Source organism: Sciurus carolinensis, chromosome 17, assembly GCF_902686445.1.
Source record: "Sciurus carolinensis chromosome 17, mSciCar1.2, whole genome shotgun sequence".
Taxonomy (NCBI): domain Eukaryota; kingdom Metazoa; phylum Chordata; class Mammalia; order Rodentia; family Sciuridae; genus Sciurus; species Sciurus carolinensis.
In genome coordinates this window covers 19,345,750-19,369,756 of record NC_062229.1, presented here as the reverse complement: position 1 = coordinate 19,369,756, position 24,007 = coordinate 19,345,750, and the positions used below count along the sequence as shown (strand labels likewise).

At 41.7% G+C, this 24,007-nt stretch overlaps 1 protein-coding gene across 1 annotated transcript in view; it reads left to right on the top strand.

Moving 5' to 3' along the window:
* Brd4 (bromodomain containing 4) overlaps positions 1-24,007 on the top strand; it is an 85,095-nt gene that overhangs the window by 21,035 nt on the left and 40,053 nt on the right. Inside the window, exon 2 of the mRNA XM_047532430.1 lies at positions 4,005-4,211. Coding sequence (XP_047388386.1) covers positions 4,141-4,211 — 71 coding nt within the window. The 5' untranslated portion in view covers positions 4,005-4,140. The remainder of the gene's footprint in view (positions 1-4,004; positions 4,212-24,007) is intronic.

The following is a 24,007-nucleotide window of genomic DNA, read 5'->3' as shown; positions in this document are numbered from 1 at the left end:
ATTGCAGATAATCCTGTGGTCTGGGTGTGGAGATAGAGGTTATGGTGCCAGGAGGCCTTATCTCTAGCACTTTTTTCAGGGAGGAGGTGGTGGTAACTGAGGCTGTAGCCTAGGGTCGCTACATCCCCAACCCTTTTTATATTTTATTTTGAGACAGGGTCGTGCTAAGTGGCTGAGGCTGATCTTGAACTTTTAATGATCCTTCTGTCTCAGCTTCCCGAGTATCTGGAATTATAGGCGTGAGCTGCCATATCCAGCTCTTCCCTAGCTCTTTTGTATTTTATTGTAATAGCAGTTATATGATTTAATCACAGGAACTCAGTTCACAGGCAGAATTGTTCAATGCTGCTTTTTCCCTCTGAACCTGAAGATGTTTTGCTATTGAAGCCAGAAGGAGGTTTTGAATCTGGCTCTTTGTTGCCTAGGAATTCTTGTCCTTTCCCCATTGTTGCAGAGACAAATATCTTTACTAGTTTGAGATTTAATCAACACTTTAAAAATTGGACCAAGTTCCTCCAGGAAACGTTAGTATGAAAAACATTCTAAATAGCAGCTTTGCTCTGTTAGCGCAATTGAGTTCTCTCAAATGATTAGCTGTACATTAAATTCTCTTGGATAGCTGGGTATCAGCTTTTCTCTTCTCTAAGCTAGGAGTTGCTTCTCTTCTTCAGCAGGTGTAAATTCAGGGGTCCCACAACCTACTCCAATTCTTGATTACTTTCAAGTTATAGACTCCTTTCTTTATCTTAACTAGAGATTTTGTTTCAGAAAAGCACTTCGTAATTGTTACTTGTTCAACAAACAGTGTTCCAGTAGCCCTTTGTCTTGGAAGAACTCCCAGTCTACACTAGATAGATGGATCTTTCCAGAAAGAGAATAGTTTGCATTATATATCCCTCCACAGTGGAGTCTGATTGAACACCTGTTGAACAAACCATTAGGCACTATTTGTAAGCCTGCTAATCTTTGGAAAAAAACTGAACTTGGATCCTCTAAACCATTTTGGGCTTTTTTTTTTTTTTGGCTGGGGTAGGGTGAAGGGATCTAAGCCTAATGATGTCTGTCACTAGAGTCTCCCGGGTTAGCATTAGACCTTGGGGTTCAGAATAGGCTGTCCTTGCCTGATCTCTCTCCTCCCCTGCAAAATAGCACCTTCAAGACCTCCCTGCAGTGGTGGGGGAGGGGTCTCAGTGGTTGTTTTGAATGAAACTGCTGCTATAAAATGTTCTTTGTGTGAACATATTTTCCTTTTTCTTGTGATACTGGGATTTGAACTTGAGTACTCTACCACTGAGCTACATCCTCAGCCCTTATTTTTTATTTTGAGACAAGGTCTTACTAAGCTGACCATGCTGGCCTTGAACTTGTGATTTTACTATGTCAGCCTCTCAGGTAGCTTGAATTACAGGTGTGTGTGTGTGTGTGTGTGTGTGTGTGTGTGTGAGAGAGAGAGAGAGAGAGAGAGAGAGAGAGAGAGAGAGAGAGAAAACCATGCCCAGCCATGTCCCCTTCTCTGTAGGTCTCGGTTAAAGACCTGTACATGGGATGACTGGGTAATTTGAATAAGTATATTTGAGCTTTATAAGAAACTGTCAGACATTTGCAGAGTGTCTGTGCCATTTTTCTTTCCTATCAGCAGTGGATGAGAGTTCTTCACTGGCACTTAGTTTTGTCAGGGATTTGTGCCGAGTATTGAACCCAGGGCCTCACACAAGCCAGGCAAGCGCTCTACCACTGAGCCACACTCCAGCCCTGCATTTCTTTTTCTTTTTCTTTTTCTATTTTTTTTTTTTTTTTTTTTTTTTTTTTGGGTGCTGGGGATCGAACCTAGGGCCTTGTGCTTACAAAGCAAGCACTCTACCGACTGAGCTATCTCCCCAGCCCCTGCATTTCTTAATAAATAATTATTGAGCATCTTTTCAGATGTCTGTTGGCCCTATATTGCTCTTTGATAAAGTATTTCCAAATCTTTTCTAAAAAGTTTTTTCTTTGAGTTTGGGGCTTCTTTATATATTCTGAATACTAGTCCTTTGTGAGATAAGTAATTTTAAAATATTTTCTATCTCTTAACCAACTATAATTGTATTTTCTGGTTTTGTGTGTATACATCGCCCCACACACACACCTGCCTCTCTCCCCCCCCCCCCCCCCCCCCACCTTTTGTGGTACTGGGGATTGAACTCAAACCTGCTGGGCAACACTGCTGAGCTATATTTCCAGACTAGTGTGTGCATCTTTTCATTTTGCTACAGGTTGTCCTTCCCCTACCCCACACATGGATTTTTAAAACAAGCTCCCTAGCGATTGTTCAGTGAGGGATGAGACCTTCTACTTTGCAGGCTCTCTCTAGAGCAGCAATTAAGTTATGTTTTTGCTTATGATCCTTAGAAGACCAGAGTGGGCAGAAGCAGATGACTGCTTACTATAAGGAAAGGTAGCACTGAAATTTTAGGTCCTGCTTCCTAGAGTAACGGTGATTTACTACTGAAGCCTTGCCCTGGGGAGGAGGAAGGAGAAAATTATGCCCCAGAGTTCACTTACATTGGAACTAAAAAAAAACTATGGAAGTATGCCCCTGTTTTCATGTGCCTCTCAACATGTGTTCATATTTGAGAGTTCTGCCTGAGGCTGAAAAATCGTAAAACAAACTGCAAATTCTGTGAGCCAGCTCCTTAGCTGGAATTGGCAGCTGAGTCTGGATACCTAGGTCCTACTTCATGTCCCTTCCTCCCATCCCCCCATCCCTGCCATGATACTCTTCCAGTTGATAACTCTGCTGACTGGGCACCTTTATCACTGCAAAAGAATTGGGTGACTTTATATGAAAGCTGCAGAATTTCCTGGTAACCATGAATCTGAATTACTGGAGAATTCTTTTAAAAATGTACACTGAGAGTGGGGGCGGGGGGTTTTGTCCATTCATTGCTTAACAATCACCTTCTAGTAGAGTGATGCAGCATCCTACCTAAGACAAGACACATGTCACAAATAAGCAGCTCCTGACCAGGAGAGCCTCTCTTGCCCAGTGTGGAAGTCTCTGCCTCTATGAAGTGTGATGTCTTACTTAGGCAGACGGTTGGGATAACTGAGTATATTTGTGCCCTGACTGTCCACTCCTGCAAGTGTTTATGTTGCCACTATAACTGAGGAAGGGCTATATGCCAATAGAAGCAGGTTGTTGCTATAATGTTTAGGATATGACCTGCAGGGATGACATCAGAATGTGCCCACAGTTATCCAAGTGCTGGAATCCCGGGATCTCTTCGTGTGTGACCAGTTTTCTTTCTTTAGGTCTTGGGTGGAGTTGGATTGATTATTTCACAAGGGATGTGATTTTATATATTTGTGTGCTGCTGATTTTCTTGTTGGAAATAGATTGTTGCAATTTTGGTTTAGTCCATAGGTGTTGGGGAAGCTGTGTGGGAGTTCTTTTCATTTGTTTTTCAGGGTGGAATGGGAAGAAAAGGAATGTGACCACAGCTTTTTATTTTTATTTATTCTTATTCTTTTTTATTTTATTTTATTTTTTTTTTGCGGTGCTGGGGATCGAACCCAGGGCCTTGTGCTTGCAAGGCAAGCACTCTACCAACTGAGCTATCTCCCCAGCCCCTGACCACAGCTTTTTACATGAAGAATACAAGGAAAGTGTGTTACAGTTGTTCTCTTGAAAACCATTTGAGTTAACCAGTCTTGTACAGACTTAGCAAAGGTCTAGGCAAAAAGAAGCCAAATTTTCCAGTAGTGTGTACACTGTTTCTGTTTGTGAACATGTACCCATGTTTGTGTCCTCTCCAGAGTCCACAAATAAGCCATTGCTTAATAATGAAGTCCAAAATGGGTTTTGAGTAACTGGTCTTGCATAGGACAGGCAGAGAGGCACCTTTCTGGTGATTGTTGGCTGCTGGTGTTGAGCAGCTCATCATATTGTGACTCTAGTAGTACTCCCAACTAGGAACATGACTGGTTATAACTGAGGTTCCTTTAACTTCCCTTTCACCTCACAGGTGAGATTGCAGAAATGCCTGACACTGGGAATGGGAACACACACAGGCTCCAGCAGCACCCCCGCCCCCGCTGCTGGGTCCTTGTGTGCTACTCTACATTTCACCTAACTTTCTGACTCTTCCATCATTTCCTGTGATGAGGGCTGGCCTCAGACAGAGGAAACAAGACTCTCCTAGTTGGAGCCCACAACTGCATTCCTTTTGTGGGTAAGTGTGGCATTCCCCACTAGACCTGAACCCTGTACAAATGCAGGTCTCTGAAAGAGGCCCATTAGCTATGCAAGTAAAGTCCCTTGTGTTTGCCCAGTAGACAATAGTATTGGGAGTATGTCAGCCATTGATGATTAAAGACTCAAAAAGTAATCAGAGCAAAAAGAGCAATTTAAAAACCCCAAGGCAATTCAAAAACCAAGTGAAGGCAAATTGGGGGGCCTCAGTCCTCTGTATATTTTGTAGATTGATTGATTAGGAAAGTGAGGAAGCCGTTTTCCAATCTCCCGTTTTCTTAGCAGAAGGAACAACTTGGAAAGCGTCTCAGTCTCTATGACCTAGTCAGTAGAAGGACTCAGTTCAAGTCCTCCTACATTTGAGGGTGCCATAAAGAGATAATACCTGCCCTGGCTGTCATGTTGTGTCTTTTGTCAAGGTGGTGAGAATGTAGCTGAGGACTGTTCCTATTTTATATCCTGTGAAGACCATTTTTAGTAGGGGAACATACCTTTTGTCTGTGTATATATTATTTATGTATATTTATCTGTTAGAAACTATGCTGACTGCTTTTACTTTTACTCTTTCTTTCTTTCTTTTTTTTGTAATAGTCCTTATAAAAATACAAGGTAGATTTTAGAATCCCTTCCCCCTTGGTCTGAGGTGCCTGCAGAGATCTAGTTGGTTCACCTAGGGTGGAGTTGGTCACCACCATCCCCAGACACACAAAATGAGGAAGGAGCAGCTGCAACTGGGGTTATATGCTTAGAAAAACAAACCTGTTGATGTTACTGAAGTCTCTGTCAACACACCCCCTTTGTTAAATGGATTTTCAGAGGATTTAAGACAAGTTGGTTTGTTTTCTTTTATGACCCTGAATTTTCATACTTGAAGCCCTGCTCTTGGGTGAAGGGGTGCTATAGAAGCTCACTGAGATTGGGAGGTCAAGAGGCTGAACTCTGTACCACCTCACACCTCGTTTTGGTCCTCTTGGCACCCTGCTCACTTCAGCAGCTGTAACATTTTCTGCAGACATCTGGCCTCTTTAAACATTTATTGAGACCTTCAACCTGCTAGATACTCACATGATGCTGTCCATATGAACTTGGAAGAAGGAGAATAAATATGATCACAGTATCACAGTATGGAAGGTGTAGTGATTGTAATTTCAAATTTTAATTCTTTGTTGCTGGTATGTAGGAAAGTAATTGACTTTTATCTGTTAACCTGGTATCAATAACCTTGCTTCTTAGTTCCAGTAGATGGTCATGTAAATAAATAAATAAATAAATAGTTTTATTTCCTCCTTTCCAACCTATATCCCTCTTGTTTCCTTAATTTCATGTAGTTTGACTTTCAGTGTGATTGAAAGGACATCCTTGCCTTGTTCCACATCACAAAGGGAGATCATCTAGTTTCTTAGCATTAAGTAGATCCTGTGATTATAAGATGAAATCTGACCCCAGGAACAGCTGGGAAGGCCACTCACACCAGACTTGGTGGTAGGCAGGTGAGGTGCCATGAAGAGGACAGGATATTCCAAGCATGGGAGACCTAGTGTATTCAGAGGACATTTCACTGCAAGTACCTGTGAGAGCAAGGAGGAACCTGCTCAAGTCCTTGGGTTCCTTCTATGTGCTAGGTGCCCTGAGGTGCAGGGCAATCTGTGTAAATGTGTAGACATCAGATGCACACACCTGGCACCCCCTGGCTACAATTTGGTGTGGCATAGCTTCCTTCAGCACACTGTTTTTTGGTGGGTGGACAGGTTCTATCAAGGTTCAGCTTTAGCCATATGATTTGTTCCCTGGGCTGCCGTCCCCCTTCACAGAATCTCTAATTGGTTGCAGACTAGGAAATTATAAATGGCACATGGTGTGATGGTGAGTGTTGAAACAATTAGGAAAATGTTCATAACTGAGGTGGAATTTTATCTCCTCCCTTTTTGGAGCGGGGTATAATGGTTCTTTGCTTTCTGAATGGCAGTTTGGGCATGGACCCTGGGACAGCCTGCCCACCTTTTACTATCCTTTACTGCCACACAGCTTCACCACTGAGGGCCCTAGATGCCCCTCAGTGTGACTCTGCCTCCCAGCGATCTTGGAGGTAAGCCAGGCCCTTGAGCCCCAGGCTCTGAGGGGATTTGCAATTCTATTCATTTTGGATTAGTCCTGGCACTCAGCCATCATTACAGCATTCTTCTCTGGGAACCCAGCAGAAAAGTCCCAAAAATTGGCTCCATGAACCTTTGGAAACACAAGCCTGTCCTAGGTTGTTGACTGCCTGTGGTATTTTGAGAAGACTTATGCAGAAACAGTGGGAAAAGGGGAAGAGATTAACCTTGGGTTCCTTCCGTGTGTTAGGTGCCCTGGGATTTCTGGGCCATTTTCAATGTCATCTGCTTCCCCCCACCTCCACCCCCACCCTCCACAGTGGCAGTATAGCCAAATTTCAGTTATGTTCAGTTCTGGCAGCAGAAATTACATACATCAGTCCTCCTCTTATCCTTTTGACTTTTAGATTGGAGAGGAATCCAACAGGCCCAGGGCATCTGCCTTACATGAGGACATATGCCACTTAGCTACAAAGGAAATCAATCAGCCAGTCTCACTCCTCCATTGTGAACTATACATCCAGACCTTTAATGGTTACAGGTGCAGAAACACAGGGAAAGAGAATATTCCACTTTGGCATTTTCTTTTATGTTTTACTTAATACAGAGACGTTTTGCTTCAGATTATAGGAAAATTACTGTGTTATATTTGTGAAAACTCAGAAACTCTTGGTGTGTTCTGCCATGAATCTCCATTACTTGATCATACAGTAGTTGAAAAGCATGTCTTCATTGTTACAGTCACACTTAAAAGGGGGGAACTTTTGAAAATTCCAATACTTGGGCTCCAGCTGGGCACCCTTTTTATTGAAATCTCTGTGGGGAAGGGCCCAGTCAGCAGTATTTTTTTAAGGTGTCCCAGATGCTGCCAGGTATGTGGTTCTGTACACTACTTTTTTGTAGCACATCTCATCTGGAGTCAGAAGTGGCACAATCTTGCAAGAAGAAACAAACTAGTCAAGTTGCATACTTTCCTGGACCTGATTGACTAAACACTTTTCTTTATGTCTGTTCCTCTGTTGTCTTATTGCAGAGTACCTCCTTCTTAGTCTGAGGATGGTGACAATGGTAATCTGGCTTATGAAGACCCATAGGCTACACCTGGGCCCTATGAAATCTAGGAAGTAGGGTCCTAATTTAAATACTGAAGCTACTTCTGCTAAGTCATTTGAGATGGAAAAATTAACTTAAATGAATGAATGAAATAGACAGTCTTTGCTCTGAGGTAAAAATGGGTATGCCTTCATTGATGCTGATAGCAGCACTATTTCCGGTAGTCAAAATGTAGAAACAGCACCATATGTCCATATTAGAGATAGATGGGTAAGCAAAACATAGTGTATTCATACAGTGGGATATTATTTGGCCTTGAAAAAGAAGGTTTTTCTTTTTTTTCTTTTTCGATGTGTATTTTTTTAGTTGTCAATGAATCTTTTGTTTAATTTTATTTATTCGTATGTGGTGCTGAGTATCAAACCTAGGGCCTCACACACACACACATGCCAGGCAGGCACTCTACCACTGAGCCACAACTTCAGCTCTCATTTTCTTTTATTTATTATTATTTTCCTTTTTTTTCTGTTTTTGCAATGCTGGAATTCAAACCCAGTGCCTTATGTAGGCTAGGCAAGCCCTCTGCCAGCCCAGGAAGGAAATTCTGACAAGTGCTACAACACGGTTCAACCTTGAATTCTTTATACAAAGTGAAAGCAGCCAGACACAGATGGACAAAGACTGTGATTCCACTTGTAGGAGATACCTGTAGTAATTAAATTTCCTAGAGACATAAAATAGAATAGTGGTTACCCACAGGATGGGGGGAGTGAGGAGTTACTGTTAGCAGATAGAGTTTCTGTTTGGGATGATGAAAAGTTCTGAAGAAGGATAATGGTGATGATTGCTCAACAATATAAATGTACTTGATGTTGACACTTAAAATGGGCAAAATGGTTAATTTTATGTTCTTTGTATTTTATCACAATTTTTTACCCTTTAATGTGTGTGCCTTACCTCTCTTTTCAGTAGCTAACTTATAGGGACACCTTAGTGGTCATTAGTTGTATTCAGCAAGGATTGAAACAAGTGGTGCCTGCAGAGGTCAGCTAAGGCTGTTGCCCTCGGCCATGGCAGTTAAAAATTTTTGACTGGTTTTTCTTTTGGTGAAACAGCATTGCTGTCTCTTTGCATGCTATCATATTGCCAGCTGTTGCTTCCTGTTTCTGTACCTTTATCTGCTGGTGTTCTCTTTCGTGGGATACTTCTAATCTGTTTTCCTGGGACCTGGGATAAGCTTGCCTTCTAGGTGGTGCTGGGTTTTGTGGTAGCTTTATGCCTGGCACTGCCCTCCTGGAACCTTTGGTTTGGGGCTATATTTTGAGGCTCAAATGGCCAGGAATTCCTGAACACTCAGTAGTTTCAGGTTTGTTTTTTAGTTCCAGTTTTTACATGGGCATCCAGGTTCAACTAATCTTGCTTTGAGTTAAAGATATTTATTGTTTGTTAGTTTTTCAGTTCAAATGTCACTGTTTCAAGTTGTACTGTCATTGGCCTCCTTGAACTGGTGGTAGACAGCTATTTCAAGGTTTACCTTACACAGTGAGGTGGTGTGGGCGGAGCCACCCTTAACTCCAGGAGGTGATGCTTGTTTTCCGCCTACCCAGTACGAGCAGAGCATTGCCTTCCTTCCTTGACTGGAATCCTCTCAGAGAGGTCCAAAGTTAGGAAACTTGAGACCTATTCTCAAGGAAACATCTGTAGATTTGCCTCTTCACCAAACAGTTTTCTCTGTAGTCCATCATGTCATAATAATGCTGTAGCTTCTGAATCCAGTGTTTCCACTAGTGCAGTGGCTTTTTGGGTGTAGGTTATCTGAATCTACAGCCATGGGAAGGCACCTCCCCAGATGGTTGTAAAATGTTTTTTTGTTTTTTTGTTTTGTTTTTTGGTGGTGCTGGGGATTGAACCCAGGGCCTTGTGCATGCTAGGCAAGCACCCTACTAACTGAGCTATATCCCCAGCCCATAAAATGTTCTTTTGCTCATAGGAGCTGAATTCTGGCCTACAGAGAAGACCTGGGTAGGGTCATTAAGCACAGTGGCATTTTATAAACAGGAGTCTCTCTTTGGCTTGCTTTCCCAGTTAAAAATGGAATGTATATTATTGAACTAAAAAAATTTGACTTTGGTTAACTGAGTAGTTGTCATTCAGCAATGCTTATAACATTGACATTGATTTAAAGAATCATTTTGTTACTACCTAGCAAAATGATTGTACTAGAAGGAATAACCACTTCTGCCTGTATAATAGTGTAAACCTTCAGGTTGCTATTGTAACCCATCTGAGGGGTGGAGTCAGGATAATAGGCTTACACTTGTCTCTGCAGAATAATATCTAGGCAAAATACAAAAAGCATGTAAATCACTGAAGTTGTAGTATAGAATTGATTACATGAGCTGCATTGCAGTTTTTAAAGTTATACATGACAGGAGAATGTATTTTGACATATCATACATACATGGAGTCTAATTTCCCATTTTTGTGGTTTGTTGTACATGATGTGGAGTTACACTGGTCATGTATTCATATAAGAACATAGGAAAGTTATGTCCAGTTCATTGTACTGTCTTTCTTATTTCCATTCCCCTTTGTCTAATCCAGTGAACGCCCCACCTCCCTGCTATTGTGGGTTAGCATTCACATATCAGAGAGAATATTTTGCCTTTGGTTTTTGGGTGTTTTTTTTGTTTGTTTGTTTGTTTGTTTGTTTTTTGTTTTTTTGTTTTTTTTTTTTTTTGGTTTTTTTTTTTGGCGGTACTGGGGATTGAACTCAGGGCCTTGTGCTTGCAAGGCAAGCACTCTACCAGCTGAGCTATCTCCTCAGCCCGCCTTTGGTTTTGGGGATTGGCTAGTTGACTTCGCTTGATAGTCTCCAGTTCCATCCATTTACCAGCAAATGCCATGATTTTATTCTTCTTTATGGCTGAGTAATATTCCATTGTATGTATGTACCACATTTTCTTTATCCATTCATCTGTTGAAGGGCACTTAGGTTGGTTCCACAGCTTAACTGTTGTGAATTGAGCTGCTGTGAACATTGATGTGGCTGTGTCACTGTAATGTGCTGATTTTAAGTCCTTTGGTTATATACTGAGGAGTGGGATGATTAGGTCAAACGGTGGTTCCATTCCAAGTTTTCTGAGAAATCTTCATACTGCTTTCTAGAGTGGTTGCATCATTTTGCAGTTCCACCAGCAATGTACGAGTGTACCTTTTTCCCCTAATCCTCACCAACATTTATTGTTAATTGTATTCTTTTGGGGGGCAGATATCAGGGATTGAACACAGGGACACTCGACCACTGAGCGACATCCCCAACCCTAGTTTGTATTTTATTTAGAGACAGGGTCTTACTGAGTTGCTTAGTACCTTGCTTTTGCTGAGTCTATCTTTGAACTCATGATCCTCCTGCTTGTATCACTGCACACAGCCTCATATTCTTGATAATTGCCATTCTGATTGGACTGAGATGAAATCTCAGTGTAGTTTTAATTTGCATTTCTCTAAAACAACATTTTCTTATATGTAACTTCCCAAAGGTAAATAAATTTACCGTTTTCATTAACTTTAAAGATGGTAGTGTAACTAGCTATTACAGAGTGGAAGCCCTGGTTTTAAGTAAGCCATAGCCCCCAGTATTCAAAATAGATACATATCTTGGAAACCTGCTTTAGAGTAATTTGTGCATGAATAAGATGGTCTAGGGGAGAAGGTTTGTTCACTGTATTTAATACATTATTTGGAGGAATTGAGAAGAGATTAGGAACCACAGAACCTTACTAGTGAAAGGCACAAGGAACAGGAAGTTAAAATGCCCTATCCCATCTGTCCCTTTTTTTTTTTTTTTCTCTCATTGCACTTACCGCATGCTAATATATCACATGGTTTTTGTTGTTGTTGTTTTAACATTTCCAAGAAGTGGGTGAGTGGTTTTTTGTTTTTTTTCCATAACTTTATTTATTTTTTTGTGTGGTGCTGAGGATTGAACCCAGTGCCACATGCTAGGCAAGTGCTCTACCCCTGAGCCACAACCCCAGCCCTTTTGTTTTTGTTTTTGATTATCCTTGTGAACCATGAAAGCAAGAATCTTTGTGTCAAATCCCAAGAGCCTATGGTGTTGTGAAATATGTAGGGTGTTGTTGAATGGATGAATCTAGTATCCAAAGTTTTCACCTAAGCCAGAAACAACTCAAGTGACTGAGTAGCAGAGGGAGGAGAGTCATACCAAGGCAAGTGCCTGCTACTTGTCCCGCCTCTGCTTTCCAGCAGCTCCTAAAAGGAAGCCAAGTGTTGGGGCAGCAGAAGTCTGGAGCAGACCCCATATAAACATATTAGTGAACAGGAGGTGGTAAGCAGTAGTGGGATCACAGAAACAAAGTTAATGGAAGGAGCAAGCTGAACCCTTAATATACCCCTTAACTTGGCTTTACAGGCTTTGAAGTGCCATCAAGTCTGCTTCTTTCCTTTTGGGTCTTGCTGGAATCAAAAATACCATCTGCCTCTATAATTCAATAGGAACCCCACCACTACCTTTACCCTCTGCCCCCACTTGGTACTTGGGATTGAACCCAGAAGCACTGTACTACTGAGCTACAGTCCCAACCCTTTTTCTTTTTTATTTTGAGTTGCCCAGGCTGCCCTTGAATTCACAATCCTCTTGCCTCAGTGTCTCAAGTAACTGGAATTACAGTTGTACATCATACTTTTTAAGATTTTCTCTTTTTTTTTTTGGATGAAATACAATCTCTAATAGCCTCTCTCTCTGTCACTGCCCAGTAGTGACAAAGAACTTGTTCCTGTTGCATGAGGTGGGTATTGTTTTATAAATATGTGCCAGTATGAGAATGTCATCAACCAGAAACATGAAAACTGAACTTAGGGAAGGAGGGTATGTGTTTTTGTGAGCGCCATCCCTCTGGGACCCAGCTCTTGCAGAATATGGTGTAACCTAGAGGGGAGGGCAGGGCAGGGCAGCTGTGTTTTCCTTGGGTTGGTGTACTGTACCTTTAAATGAATGAGTGAAACTCCTCTTCCCCAGTCCTGGAATACATGTTTAGGTGGTATTCTGGGTGTACTTGCTCCCATTTATTATTAAAAGGGTTTGAGTTTGTATTGGATGTGATGAGTATTTTTCTTCTTTAGCACCAGTGGTGCATTTCTTCACCTTAACATGTACTGCATTTTGATGCCATTTCTGTAGCAACCAGTGAACTCCAAGGGAACAAATTCTATTTTTGTAATATGGTATAACAGGATTACTGAAGGCACATAAATTCCATTATAAGTCACTTCTGTATTTTGAAGAGAATGTACTGGTCTAGTACTAAATTTTTAACATTGACTCTAATTGTGTACTCTTCTAATAATCTACATGTCCCTCAACTTAGTCTTGGTTTTTAAATGTCATTACAGTTTTTTTTTTTTTTTTAAGGGGAGAGGCCTTGATGGGGAAACTTTCAATTCCAATAAAGAATCCTTTGTAAAGTTTTTAGGGACTTCAGTCTTTGGGTTTCAAAGATATGCACACCTGCTAAGAGTGGTGGTGCATGTCTGTAATCTTAGCAGTGTGTGAGACTAGGGCAAGAGGATTGCAAATGCAAGGCCAGCCTTGGCAATTTAGAACCTGTCTCAAATTTACAAAAAAAAAAGAAAAAAAAAAATGGTGAGGGGGTCTGAGGATATAGTTCAGTGGTGAACCCCCTGGGTTCAATCCCCAATACTCCCAAAAGGAAAGAAAAGAAAAGAAATAGTGTATGTATACACATATATCGATCATTAGGGGTTCACGTGTTTGCTGTATAACCACCCTTCTGCCCCAAGATTTAGTGGTCTCTGATTGTTTCAACTTTTCTTTGGCCTTAACAATGCAGGGAGTTCTGTCATTTCAGTTTCTCTCTCTCTCTCTCTCTCTCTCTCTCTCTCTCTCTCTCTCTCTCTCTCTCTCTCTCTCTCTTTGATGCTGGGTATTGAACCAAGGGACACTCTGCCACTGAGCTACATCCCCAGCCCTCTTCATTTTTTTTGAGACAGGGTCTTGCTATATTGCCTTGGCTGCCCTTGAATTTGTGATCCTCCTGTCTCAGCCTCACAAGGTAGCTGGGATTATGGGATTATAGGCATGTGTGATGCCTGAGCCTTGAAGTAAAGTGACTTTAGTCAGTACAGGAACTCTCATCCTCAAGGGATCAGGAGCTTCTCCTTTCAGTTTTCTCAGTCCTTCCTCTGACTTCAAGGATCTGGGTGCTAATCTGTTCCCTTTGTTCAGATCAAGTGCACCTCAGAACCTTGGGCCAACAGCCTGACTGTTTTTGTTACTGTTATTGACTTTCTTTCATAGTACCTGCTGCTGGATTTTGCATTAGTGGCCTTTTTTCTTTTAATTTTTGAAAAATTACAGATTTATAAAAAACTAGATCTGCCAGTGTATTCATCATTGCACACAAGGGTTCCCTCTCTATTTCTTTAAAATAAATTGCAGAGGGTTGGGGTTCTGGCTCAGTGGTAGAGTGCTTGCCTAGCATGTGTGAGGCACTGGTTTCAATCCTTAGCACCGCATATAAATAAATGAATAAAATAAAGGTCCATGGACAACTAAAAATTAAAAAAAAAAAAAGTAAATTGCATATGTGATTTTATCTCTGTGTATTCAGACATCTCAAGAACAGGGCATTCTTGGAGCTCCAGGCGTATGGTGGTTAGTGCATGGTACTTATAAGAATAGGGCATTCTCTTGAATGCAGGAACTTGACCAGGCATTTATACATCTGTGTTCATAACAGGACTGTTCATAGTAACCAGAAACAACCCAGATATCCCATGATGGGATGAATGGGTAGGTAAAATGTGATGTATTTATAATATGCAGACAGTTTTAAAAAGGAACAAAATACTGGCATATGTTATAACATGGATGAATCTGGAAAACGTGCTGAGTGAAACAAGCTAGTCATAAGAGGGTAAATACTATGGGGGGGTTCCACTCAAGAGAGATCCCTGGAGTAGTCAAATCCATAATGACAGAAGGGAGAATGGTAGTTGCCAGGGGCTGGAAGACGGGGGAATGGAGAGTTAGTGCTCAGTGGGTACAGAGCTTCCCTTTTGAGGAATGTAAAGAGTTCCAGAGATACATGGTGATAATGGCTGTACAATAACATGAATGTACTTAAAATTTTTATGTTTCTTTAAAAAGAAAAGAATAAGAGCATTTTTCCCTGAAACCAAGTAGGAACAGGGATGTAGTACAGTGGTTAGTACACTTATTAGCAGACTCCAGGCCTTGGGTTCCGTCCCCAACACCACAGTAAACATGGTTACATATAGAAAGTCGGGAATTTTTGCATCTGATATTGAGATTTCCTATTGTTGTCCAAAAATGTGTCTCCTCTGTTCACACATTGTGATGCTAATGTTTTCTTTTACATAAATATATTTGGGTTTGTAAAAAGCAAGTTGATTTGAAACACAGGTGAATACATGGATGATAGAGGTTGGTGGGTAAAGAGGGTCCAACAGGAGTTAACCCAGCCCTGAATATGTAATGATTTGGGTCTCTGTGGCTCTGCAGCCAAGTTCCTAAAATTCCTGCACTTGAAACCTTCTAGTGCGATCTTCACAGTGTGGTTATTAACAAACCTGTGTATGTGTGTGTCTGTGTCTGTCATGGAATCTTGCTAAGCTGGTATTTAACTCGCAATATTTCTGCCTCAACCTTGATAATAGCTGGGATTACAGGCGTGTGCCACTGCATGCAGCTTATGTGCCTGTCGAGCATCATAATATGGTCAATGCTATTGAGAAACTAGATTTAATTATGTTTGGGGTACTTTGGTCCTCCAAATCTACCTTTTCAACTGCAGGTTTTATGGAATCTTTATGTATTTCATCCAAATTTTAAATAATTTAGTACCCAAATTGAGATGTGCCATAAGTGTGGAGTATACACAATTGAACTTCGAAGATTTAGTGTGGAACAAAATGTTAAATATCTCAATTTTTTTTACAGTGATTTCATGTTGAAATGTTTTAGATATATTGGGTTCAGGGAAACATACTATTAATTTTATCTGTTTCTCTTACTGTGCCTACTAGAAAATCTTAAATTGCATGAGTCACCACAGTAGATTTCTGTTGGATGCACACAGGTATGGAATTTCACTTCCTCACTGTAGCCCCACGGCTGATACCTTCCATCCAGTCAGTCTTACTTTCCTTTCTATACTGGCATGTCTTTCTTTTCTATCCTAACTAGGCTTCAGACCTGCGAATGCCCCTAGTACCCAATCTCTGCCTTGGTATAGCTCTGTGTTGACTTCTACACTGAGTGTTAGGCTGGTGGAAGGGTAGGGTGCATCTGTTACCTGATGAGGACTGATTTTGGTAGTGGATATATGGAAGAAGACTCCTCTCTTTGTCACTTTGCCTTTTGGTCCCAGGTCCTTAAACAGTAGGACAGAGACATGGGAAACATTGGTAGGAGGGCATTGGTACCCTCCCTGGATGAGACCTAGCAGAACTAGAGATTGAGGAAAGCTGTGGTGCATGGTTCTCTCTCTTTGCCCACACATGCATTGTAAATCAGGGGATGCTCCATTCTAAGTTGTTTGTTGTTCCTGGTATTTTATACCCCTACCTACCTCTGACCAAAGTATTTTTTTCCTTGTTCCTGATTGAAAACTATATACATGTCATTTCAGGAGTTGGAAAACACAAATGTGTCAAGTAGAAAATTAAAAACTGAAGATATATATTGTCTTTCATTTCTTTTCTACGCTAGGATGTTTGTGTACTCATTTTTTCCTTAATTCAGTCACTCTGTACTCTAGACCCTAGTGTAAAACTTCATATGTATTGAACACTGTTTTTTTTTTTTTAATATTTTTTTCAGTTGTCAATGGACCTTTATTTTTATTTATTTATATGTGGTGCTGAGAATCGAACCCAGGGCCACGCACATGCTAGGCAAGCGCTCTACCACTGAGCCACAACTCCGCCCCTGTTTCTACATTCTTAAATATTTGTTGAGTTTTTAATACAAGAGCAATGAGGAGTTAATGTTTCAGGTTCAGTGGGAGTTTGATAGTCCTTGCCTTGGCTTTTGGTTTCCCCAAACTGAAGAAAGCTCTCTATGTAGCAGCAAGGGGCTCTTAACTCCTAATTGGACTTAAAGAACAAAGGGAGTCTGCAGGGAAGCACACTTGGACTGTATGATGAGTTTGTGAGGTACCAGTCCAAGGCTGCCCCTGAGGCTCCCTTAGATGCTGTGTACGAGTAACTGACTATGCTGCTGGTTGATGCCTACCTGCAAAGGCTAGAAGAGGATGTTGAGTGAGCCCTTTGAGGAAATGAGACACACCTTGTGTTATCTTTTGATCTCCAGCACCTACATCCTCCTTGTTAGTGTCAGTTGGGCATCTTCACATTTGTAGGTTATTTGTGGACTATAATGTGAAAGTAATGACAAACAGCATTTTGAGTTCTTGCAAAGTGATTGCTCCCTGCCAAGTTCTTTGCTTCCTTAATTGTTCTAATCTAAAGTGGTGTGGAATTTTGTCCCCATTCAGTGCCTTGCATCCTGAAAGTTCCTGAGATCCAGAAGTTATCAGTTATTATGATCCAAGCATCCCTCTCAAGCTGACTTGGTTAAGTGGTCTGGGCAGTAGACATGGAATGTTGACTGAGGGTGTCCTGGCAATACATGGAGGTGGTTGTCTGGGCAGCTTATTCAGATAAGAAAGAGTAAGACTAAAAGGAAGTCAAGGTGGTGTGGAAGCCAGAGCCTCTTGTCCTGTTTCCCTGGGGTCACAAGACTGTCAGAGACTTCTGACATGGAGTAAGTGACCTTTCCTGTACTCTTGGGTGATTTATTAGATGTGAACCTGGCAATTTAAACACTGTCAGCTTTCACTGACTTGCCATCCTTGGTCCTTGGGTTAGTCTTCAGTTCCTCCTCTGTAAACTGGGGGCTTGGGTGGGGTCTTTCCAGTTCTGGCATTAAATTTATGTCACTTTCTGTGTCTCTTTTTTTTTTTGTGAAAAGTGGTTCTCTCCTTTCCCCCACCCCTTGTAGTTGGAATTGAGTACCTCATGAGAGGAGAGGCAGGGTGAAAGAAAAAGTTGTCTTTCCTGGAATGACTTATTAAGCGTATACTTGATGAATCAAACAACATTGCCCTATGTAAATTTATGATTACACAAATGGTATGCCTTGACTCCATGTACAGAGAAACAACATGTATCCCATTTGTTTACAATTAAAAAAAAAAAGAGTATACCTGGATATTCACCAGTGTAACCCAGATCTTTCTTTCAAAGTTCACCTTCACAACAAAGGGGTAATGTTCTTGAAGAAAGGGTCATCCCAGTAACATCAGCTTTTCATCAAGGTAACCAGACTCAGATATCTCAACCCTAAGTTGAGTAAATGTGTTTCCTTGTCCTGCTCCTGGGTCCCCAGTATGTCTCCCTGTCTCCTTTTGGCATCAGAGACCTGGTTTGACTTTCTTCTCCAGCTGCGACTTCAGTATTGCTCCAGAATGTCTAGAAGCATTTTGCTACCTTTGTTCTCTAAGTCCTTTTTGTTCCAGTTAGCATAGGCCAATCCTAGGGATAACTGGGTTTGTGCAGTCTCAGTCATTGTTCTGCTGCTTTGAGAGGAAATTTAGAGGCACAATGTGCTCTTGTTGTCTGGGCTGCTTCCCAGTGGATGGCAATTGCTGAAAGTTGGTTGCATTTCACTTTTCCTGCTCCATTGGATTTGCTCATGAATTCAGGCTGTTTTCACTTACACATGAGCAACCAGTGTGCCAAGCTGATGTGTTCTGGAGTATTTTGGCCACAGGCAGTGTGGTCATCAGCTATGTGGTGGATTATTTGTTGTCTGCTTTATCTCCCTTTTCTTAGCCTCCCAGATTCCCAGTTTAATCTTGACCACATGCATGGAGGTTGACATTAATGTTTTCTTGGTATTTGTTGTGGCAGAAGTGCTATATAGTTATCTTTAAATATGTGTGTGTGTGTACGTACGTACACGCATATGCACATGTGGGGAGGGTGTTGTGAAGCTTGTTAACTTTGTTTTTAATCCTTTTGTGGGGAATGAAAGGTTTGAGAAGACCAATGTAATGTCATCCTCAGAAGCTTTCTGATCTATACAAAGGATGGCCCAAGACTGCATTATCAGCCCGGTTTGACTAATTTAGGTTTCTCACTTTTAGATCTTTTCACCATTTCAATTTTTTGGGTCCTTCAAGTGAACATTACCTCCCACTCTTGGCTGCTTTGATTTTTTTTTTTTTTTTTTTTTTTGCAGTGCTGGGGATTGAACCCAGGGCCTTGTGCCCTTGTGTTTACGAGGCAAGCACACTACCAACTGAGCTATATCCCCAGCCCTGCTTTGAAAATTCTTCTATTTTCCAGTGACTCCTTTATTTTCTTCCTACCAGAATCCTCTAATTAGAAGGAAGTACTCGGCTTACTCTCTGGCTATCCTGCAGTTAGCTTCTCTCTCCCTTCCTCCCTCCTCCTTACACTCTCTTTATTTTTATTTTTTTCTCTTTTTGTTTGTTTGCTTGTTTGTTTTTGCAGTGCTGGGGATCAAACACAGGGTCTTGCACATGGTAGGCAAGCACAGTACCACTGAATTACACCACAGTCCTTTTCTTATCTTGAGATAGGAACTTGCTAAATTGCCCAGGTTAGTCTCGAACATGTGATTCTTCCTGTCTCAGCCTCCCAAGTATCTGGGATTACAGATGTGAACCAGAGCAGAGTCTGTTAAAACAGAATTTTTCTACACAACTTAACAGTTCTGTTCTCTCATGTTTCATATTATGGTATAGATTGAGCTTAGGGCCTTATATCCTGCACCAGCTCTGTTGAAAAAAAAGAATAACCAAAGAAGTATAAAGTGAAGACAGGTGAAAAAGATGAAGTAATAGCTTCAAAGAGGCAACCAGAGAACCTGTTGCTTTTAACCTGTGAAAGGCCCAACCTGAAACACACTCCTGGCACAGCCTGAATTGGTTGGGGATGCATAGTTTGAATTAATGATGTCCTGTTTCTCTCATCATGTTTCAGCCTCTTATTTGGGTTTTAGCCAAGTCACAGCTGCTTTGGAAAATAGTGGTTGGAAGCCAACTTACCAGGTAGATACACAGACACCCAGAGAGGCTGGTGGAGGCTTTTGAAACAGGGCAGATGGCAGGGGTTGGACTGTTTTTTACATAGATAGAGTCATTCACAAACCTGCTACCATATCCCACTTCATTCTGTGGTCCCACACCCACATGTTTTTTTTGTTACCTAATTTCGTCTGAAAATTACTTTTCTAGTGTAACATTTTTTCATGTACACTTCCCTTATCTTCACAATGTCTGTAAACCTGTGGAATGGGGGCCACAAACTGTCATCCTGGAACCAATCAGAGTTCTGTTGGCACACAGCTAGGCTTATCTCTTCAATTGTCTATGGTTGGTTTCATGTTGTGGAGACAGTAAAATGGGTTATTTTGACCTATATCCTGCACAGCTGACTGTACTTATTCTCTGGCACTTTGATAGGAAGGAAAAGTTGGCCTAGTCTGTCCCAGCTGGAATATGTTTTAGCCCAGTGGTCTTGATCTTGTCCACAGCAATGTTTGTTGTGATTGATTTTTTTTTATTGCATGTGCCTCACAGACATCTTTTAAATTCATGAATTCATCTGCTCAGATTTAGTAATCGATACCATGATGTAACCTGTATGTAATAATGGAACCTTTTATTGTACCTGAAAGTCTCTTGCCTCCAGCTGCTGGCAACTTTTACAGAGAAGAGGGAAAAGTGCAGCATTCTCAGTACTCCTAATGTAACTGGCCTCCTGCTTGCTTTTTAAAGGAAAGGGACTAGAATTCTGGTTGGCAGGGCTGTGTCCATCCCAGGTCTGGCTCCTGGTCCTCCTGGCTGCAAGATCCTTGTTGGCCTGTGTCCCTTTCAGTAGGGGACAGTTTGAGACTGTTTCACATTCCCCTACTGGGAAGGCTGACTTATCTCTGCCTTTTGGGTCAGGGCAAGCTGCAGAGTCTGAGGTAATGGGACCTCACTTGGCAGGTCCGAGAAACAGGGGGCAGGGTGTGTACAAGCGGCATGAAGGAGGATTAAGTCTTTTAAGGGCTGCCTCCACACATGGCCACTGGCCCAGCTCCAGGCAGTGCAGTCTGGCTGATGACATGAGCACTGTTCTCACCAGCTGCCTGAGCCAGTCAGATGGAAAAGTAATCCTGTTTGTACTTCCCCACTGACACAGATTGCACAATTATATAGTGCTGTCATCATGGATATGAAGTAGCCACTGCACTAAGAACAGGAGTGGAACAGGCCTTCTGATACTCAATGTTGTGTAACCAGCATTTCAGCAAAGATGTCCCTAGGATAGGGTAAGATACTCCACAGATTGATTAATATTTGAGAAATTACCAGGTTTTTACACAAGTTAGGATTCTCCCCAACCCCCTTCTCTTTGTCCCTGGGTAGAATCTTTCATTTCCCCAAATGATTGTTTAGACAAGAGCCTTGCAGCAGTGGGGAGGTAACACCTCTGTCTGAAAGTTAAATGTGTACATGAACTTGTATTTTCGAGACAGGCTGAATCCACCAGCATTGGTCAGCATGAAACAAATTCAAACTGTATTCCCTCAGGTTTTTTCTGCTTGAGATGCATAAATAAGAACTTGGTATTCATTCCCCTTGTCCTGTGTCCCATGGCTTCAGTGGAGAACTGTGCTTCAGTTTCACCTGTGATGTGGACCAAATTTCACGTAGATGGCCAGGTGCTGTGAGAATTGTTTCAGCTCTGATTTGTTTATGGGGTGAAACTCTTTAGAAAAAAATTTTTTTTTCTAAAGAAAAGGGACTGAACTTCTGGTTAGCTGGACTGTATTCAGCCCAGGCCTGGTTCCTGGCTTCAGGCTCCAGAAATCTGACTTGAGCCACCCCATGGACTTCCTGGCATTCAGATATTTTTTTCGGTGAGAGTCCCGGCCCACTAGTGGATACAGGAAGTGTGGTGCTGATCAGTGAGGCCTCCCCATCTCCTGTCCCCCTTGTGGTTTTTCTGTGCTTAATTTGAAGACAGCTCTGGAGCAGAGCACACTTGAATAGGTGTTGCTCCAAGTGACCTTCAGACAACCAGGCCACCACCTACGCTGCTTCTGTGTTGCCATGGATAGAATACTGATGCTGATGATGCTGTTGCTGCTGCTGCCACAGCCACTTCTGTGTGTTCTGTAGTGTTGCTCTGAGGATTAAGCTGATGCAGGTCAAATGCTCAGTAAAGAGCATTAGCCCATGAAGTGGCAGGTACCATCTGACAAACTTTCCTAGGCCCCTGGTGTAAATGCATTTGGTGGTGGTTTGCATAAAGCTCTGCTGAAAGTATAGTTGCCATTATTTCATGGAAGGATTCAGAAAGCTTTCAGTTAGCTAACATTTGTCCTTAAAACTGCTCTTGCCTTTCTGTCATCTTGCTGCCTATGCACTGACACTTAAGAAAAAAGAGAGTCTGAATAGATAAGATGGAGTTGAGATGGGGCCACTGGGCTTCATTGGGCCCCAAGATCAGAACTTCAGGTGAAGACACAGGTACAAAGTGTAGCTGGTCACAACCCTCTTGGTTTACTCAGTCTCTATCAGTGGAACTAGAAACTGAATCTTCAGAAATCAGTTATTTGTGTTCTGTCTTCCTCTCTTTCTTGCTAGCCCTCTAATTCCCAGAACAACTCTGTTTCTCTCTTCTTCCCCTGCTCCTCCTCAGAACAGCCCATCTAGAGTTCCTAAAAGCCCAAAGGACAGGAGCCAGTGGTGGTGGTATGATGAGGGAGGCAGTGAGAACCACCACTTGACCGAGGAAGCCAGTGAAGAGGGCTCACCGCCACCTACTTTACAAGTAGGACTCTGTCATTTTAGAAAATATTTTTTGAACTTGCTTTGGATTTATATGAAATGTAAGTTTCTGTATCTACAGATTTCTAATTTGTTTAGACTATTAGCTAGATTATAAACAAGGTTAAGATTGTAAAAGGAAATAACTTCTGTAGAAAGCTAAAAAAAACCCCATCACTACAGTGGTGCTGTTAAATACTATTCATAAATATTCTGAAATCATATAAATGAGGGCTGAGACAATAGAAGTAAAGAATATCCTTGAAAATAAGCCATGTTTAATCAGAAACTCAGAAGTAGGAGAAATATTTTAATTTTCATTATACCAGAGGTTCCTAAACTTTTGATTCACAGCATCCTTAAGTGTTTCATTTTTTTTCACAATGCTCCCATGACAAAAAGCATTCTACCAGTTTTTGTTAGGTATAAACAACCGAATAGTACTAATGTTCCAGCAACTGAACCGTATAGCTGTTGAAAAAAAATGAAACATGCAAATTGAAGACCTAAATATTCTTATTTTATCCTTCCGTAAACCATAGCTAACTTCTAATGCGATATGTGCACCCATCGGGCAATGTACAAAACAGCTTGTCAGTCTCAGAATCAGATTAGACACCACTGCTTACATTTTCTATTCACATCGATTTTTATATGGTATTTGCTATATTTTACAGCAACTTCTAAACATCAATCTTTGCAAGTTACAGGATTGTCAAAAGGAATATGATGCAGTCTAATGTTGAAATTGTGATTACATTGTGCCAATCCTGCAGTGGTTTTGGGGTTTATCATGTCATGCTGGGGCACCTTAACACTAACCATGGCACCACCTAACCCTTATTCCATCTTTTTCTTCTTATTCTTTTAAACTGGGAACATGCTTTGAAAGATTTCTTTGGGGTGCAAATCCAGAAATAGGGCATCCAGTTGGATCATGCAGCCGTTTTTTGGGTTGGAAACACTCAGATGAAATTCTCTTACTGCTACTTGACCTTCATCTAGCACCTAACAGTAAATGACTGTTCCTGCCTCTTGGCCACAGGTCAGAATGAAAGTGAGAAGGGAACAGCTTTTTTTTTTTTTTTTTAATCCTTTAGATAGGAAAATGGTTGAAAACAATGTCCAGCTGTCAAATCCTGCCTGCCATCCTGTCCAGCTTCTCACATGTGCCAATGTCTCTCTTGTGTAGACTGGTGCCTGTGCTATTACTGCATTGCATGGATCAGGGGAGTCCTTCCTACCCCTGCCTCCCTCATTCATCACAGGAGCACATGTTCTGCCTCTCCCTTCCATTCCCATTCTGGCCCTTCTTCAGTGGTCCAATTTTGTCCCTCCATGTCAGCAAAAGTCTCTTTCTCCCTGTCCGTGGCCAGAGCAGTCCTGCTTCATGATATTCTCCCAGATATTACTTCATCACTCAGGAGAATGTCATGTTGACTTCTCAGTCCCCAGGCCTGCCACTTAGTTCAGATGGGACACATTGGCTGAGTGACTTGAATCTGGCAGTCAGATACATTGTCCTGAGAGCTATTGCATTGAGATTGAACTGGGAGCCCCAGAGTGACAACTGGATGTGGTTGCTATAGGGCACACCTACTGTGTTCGAGGAAGGCAAGAATGAAGTCAAGGAGGGCCTACTCTTGGGCTTTCAAGGGTGTACCTCCAGGGCTGACTGGAAACTTACTAGATGGAGCCTGGTGCTGGGTACA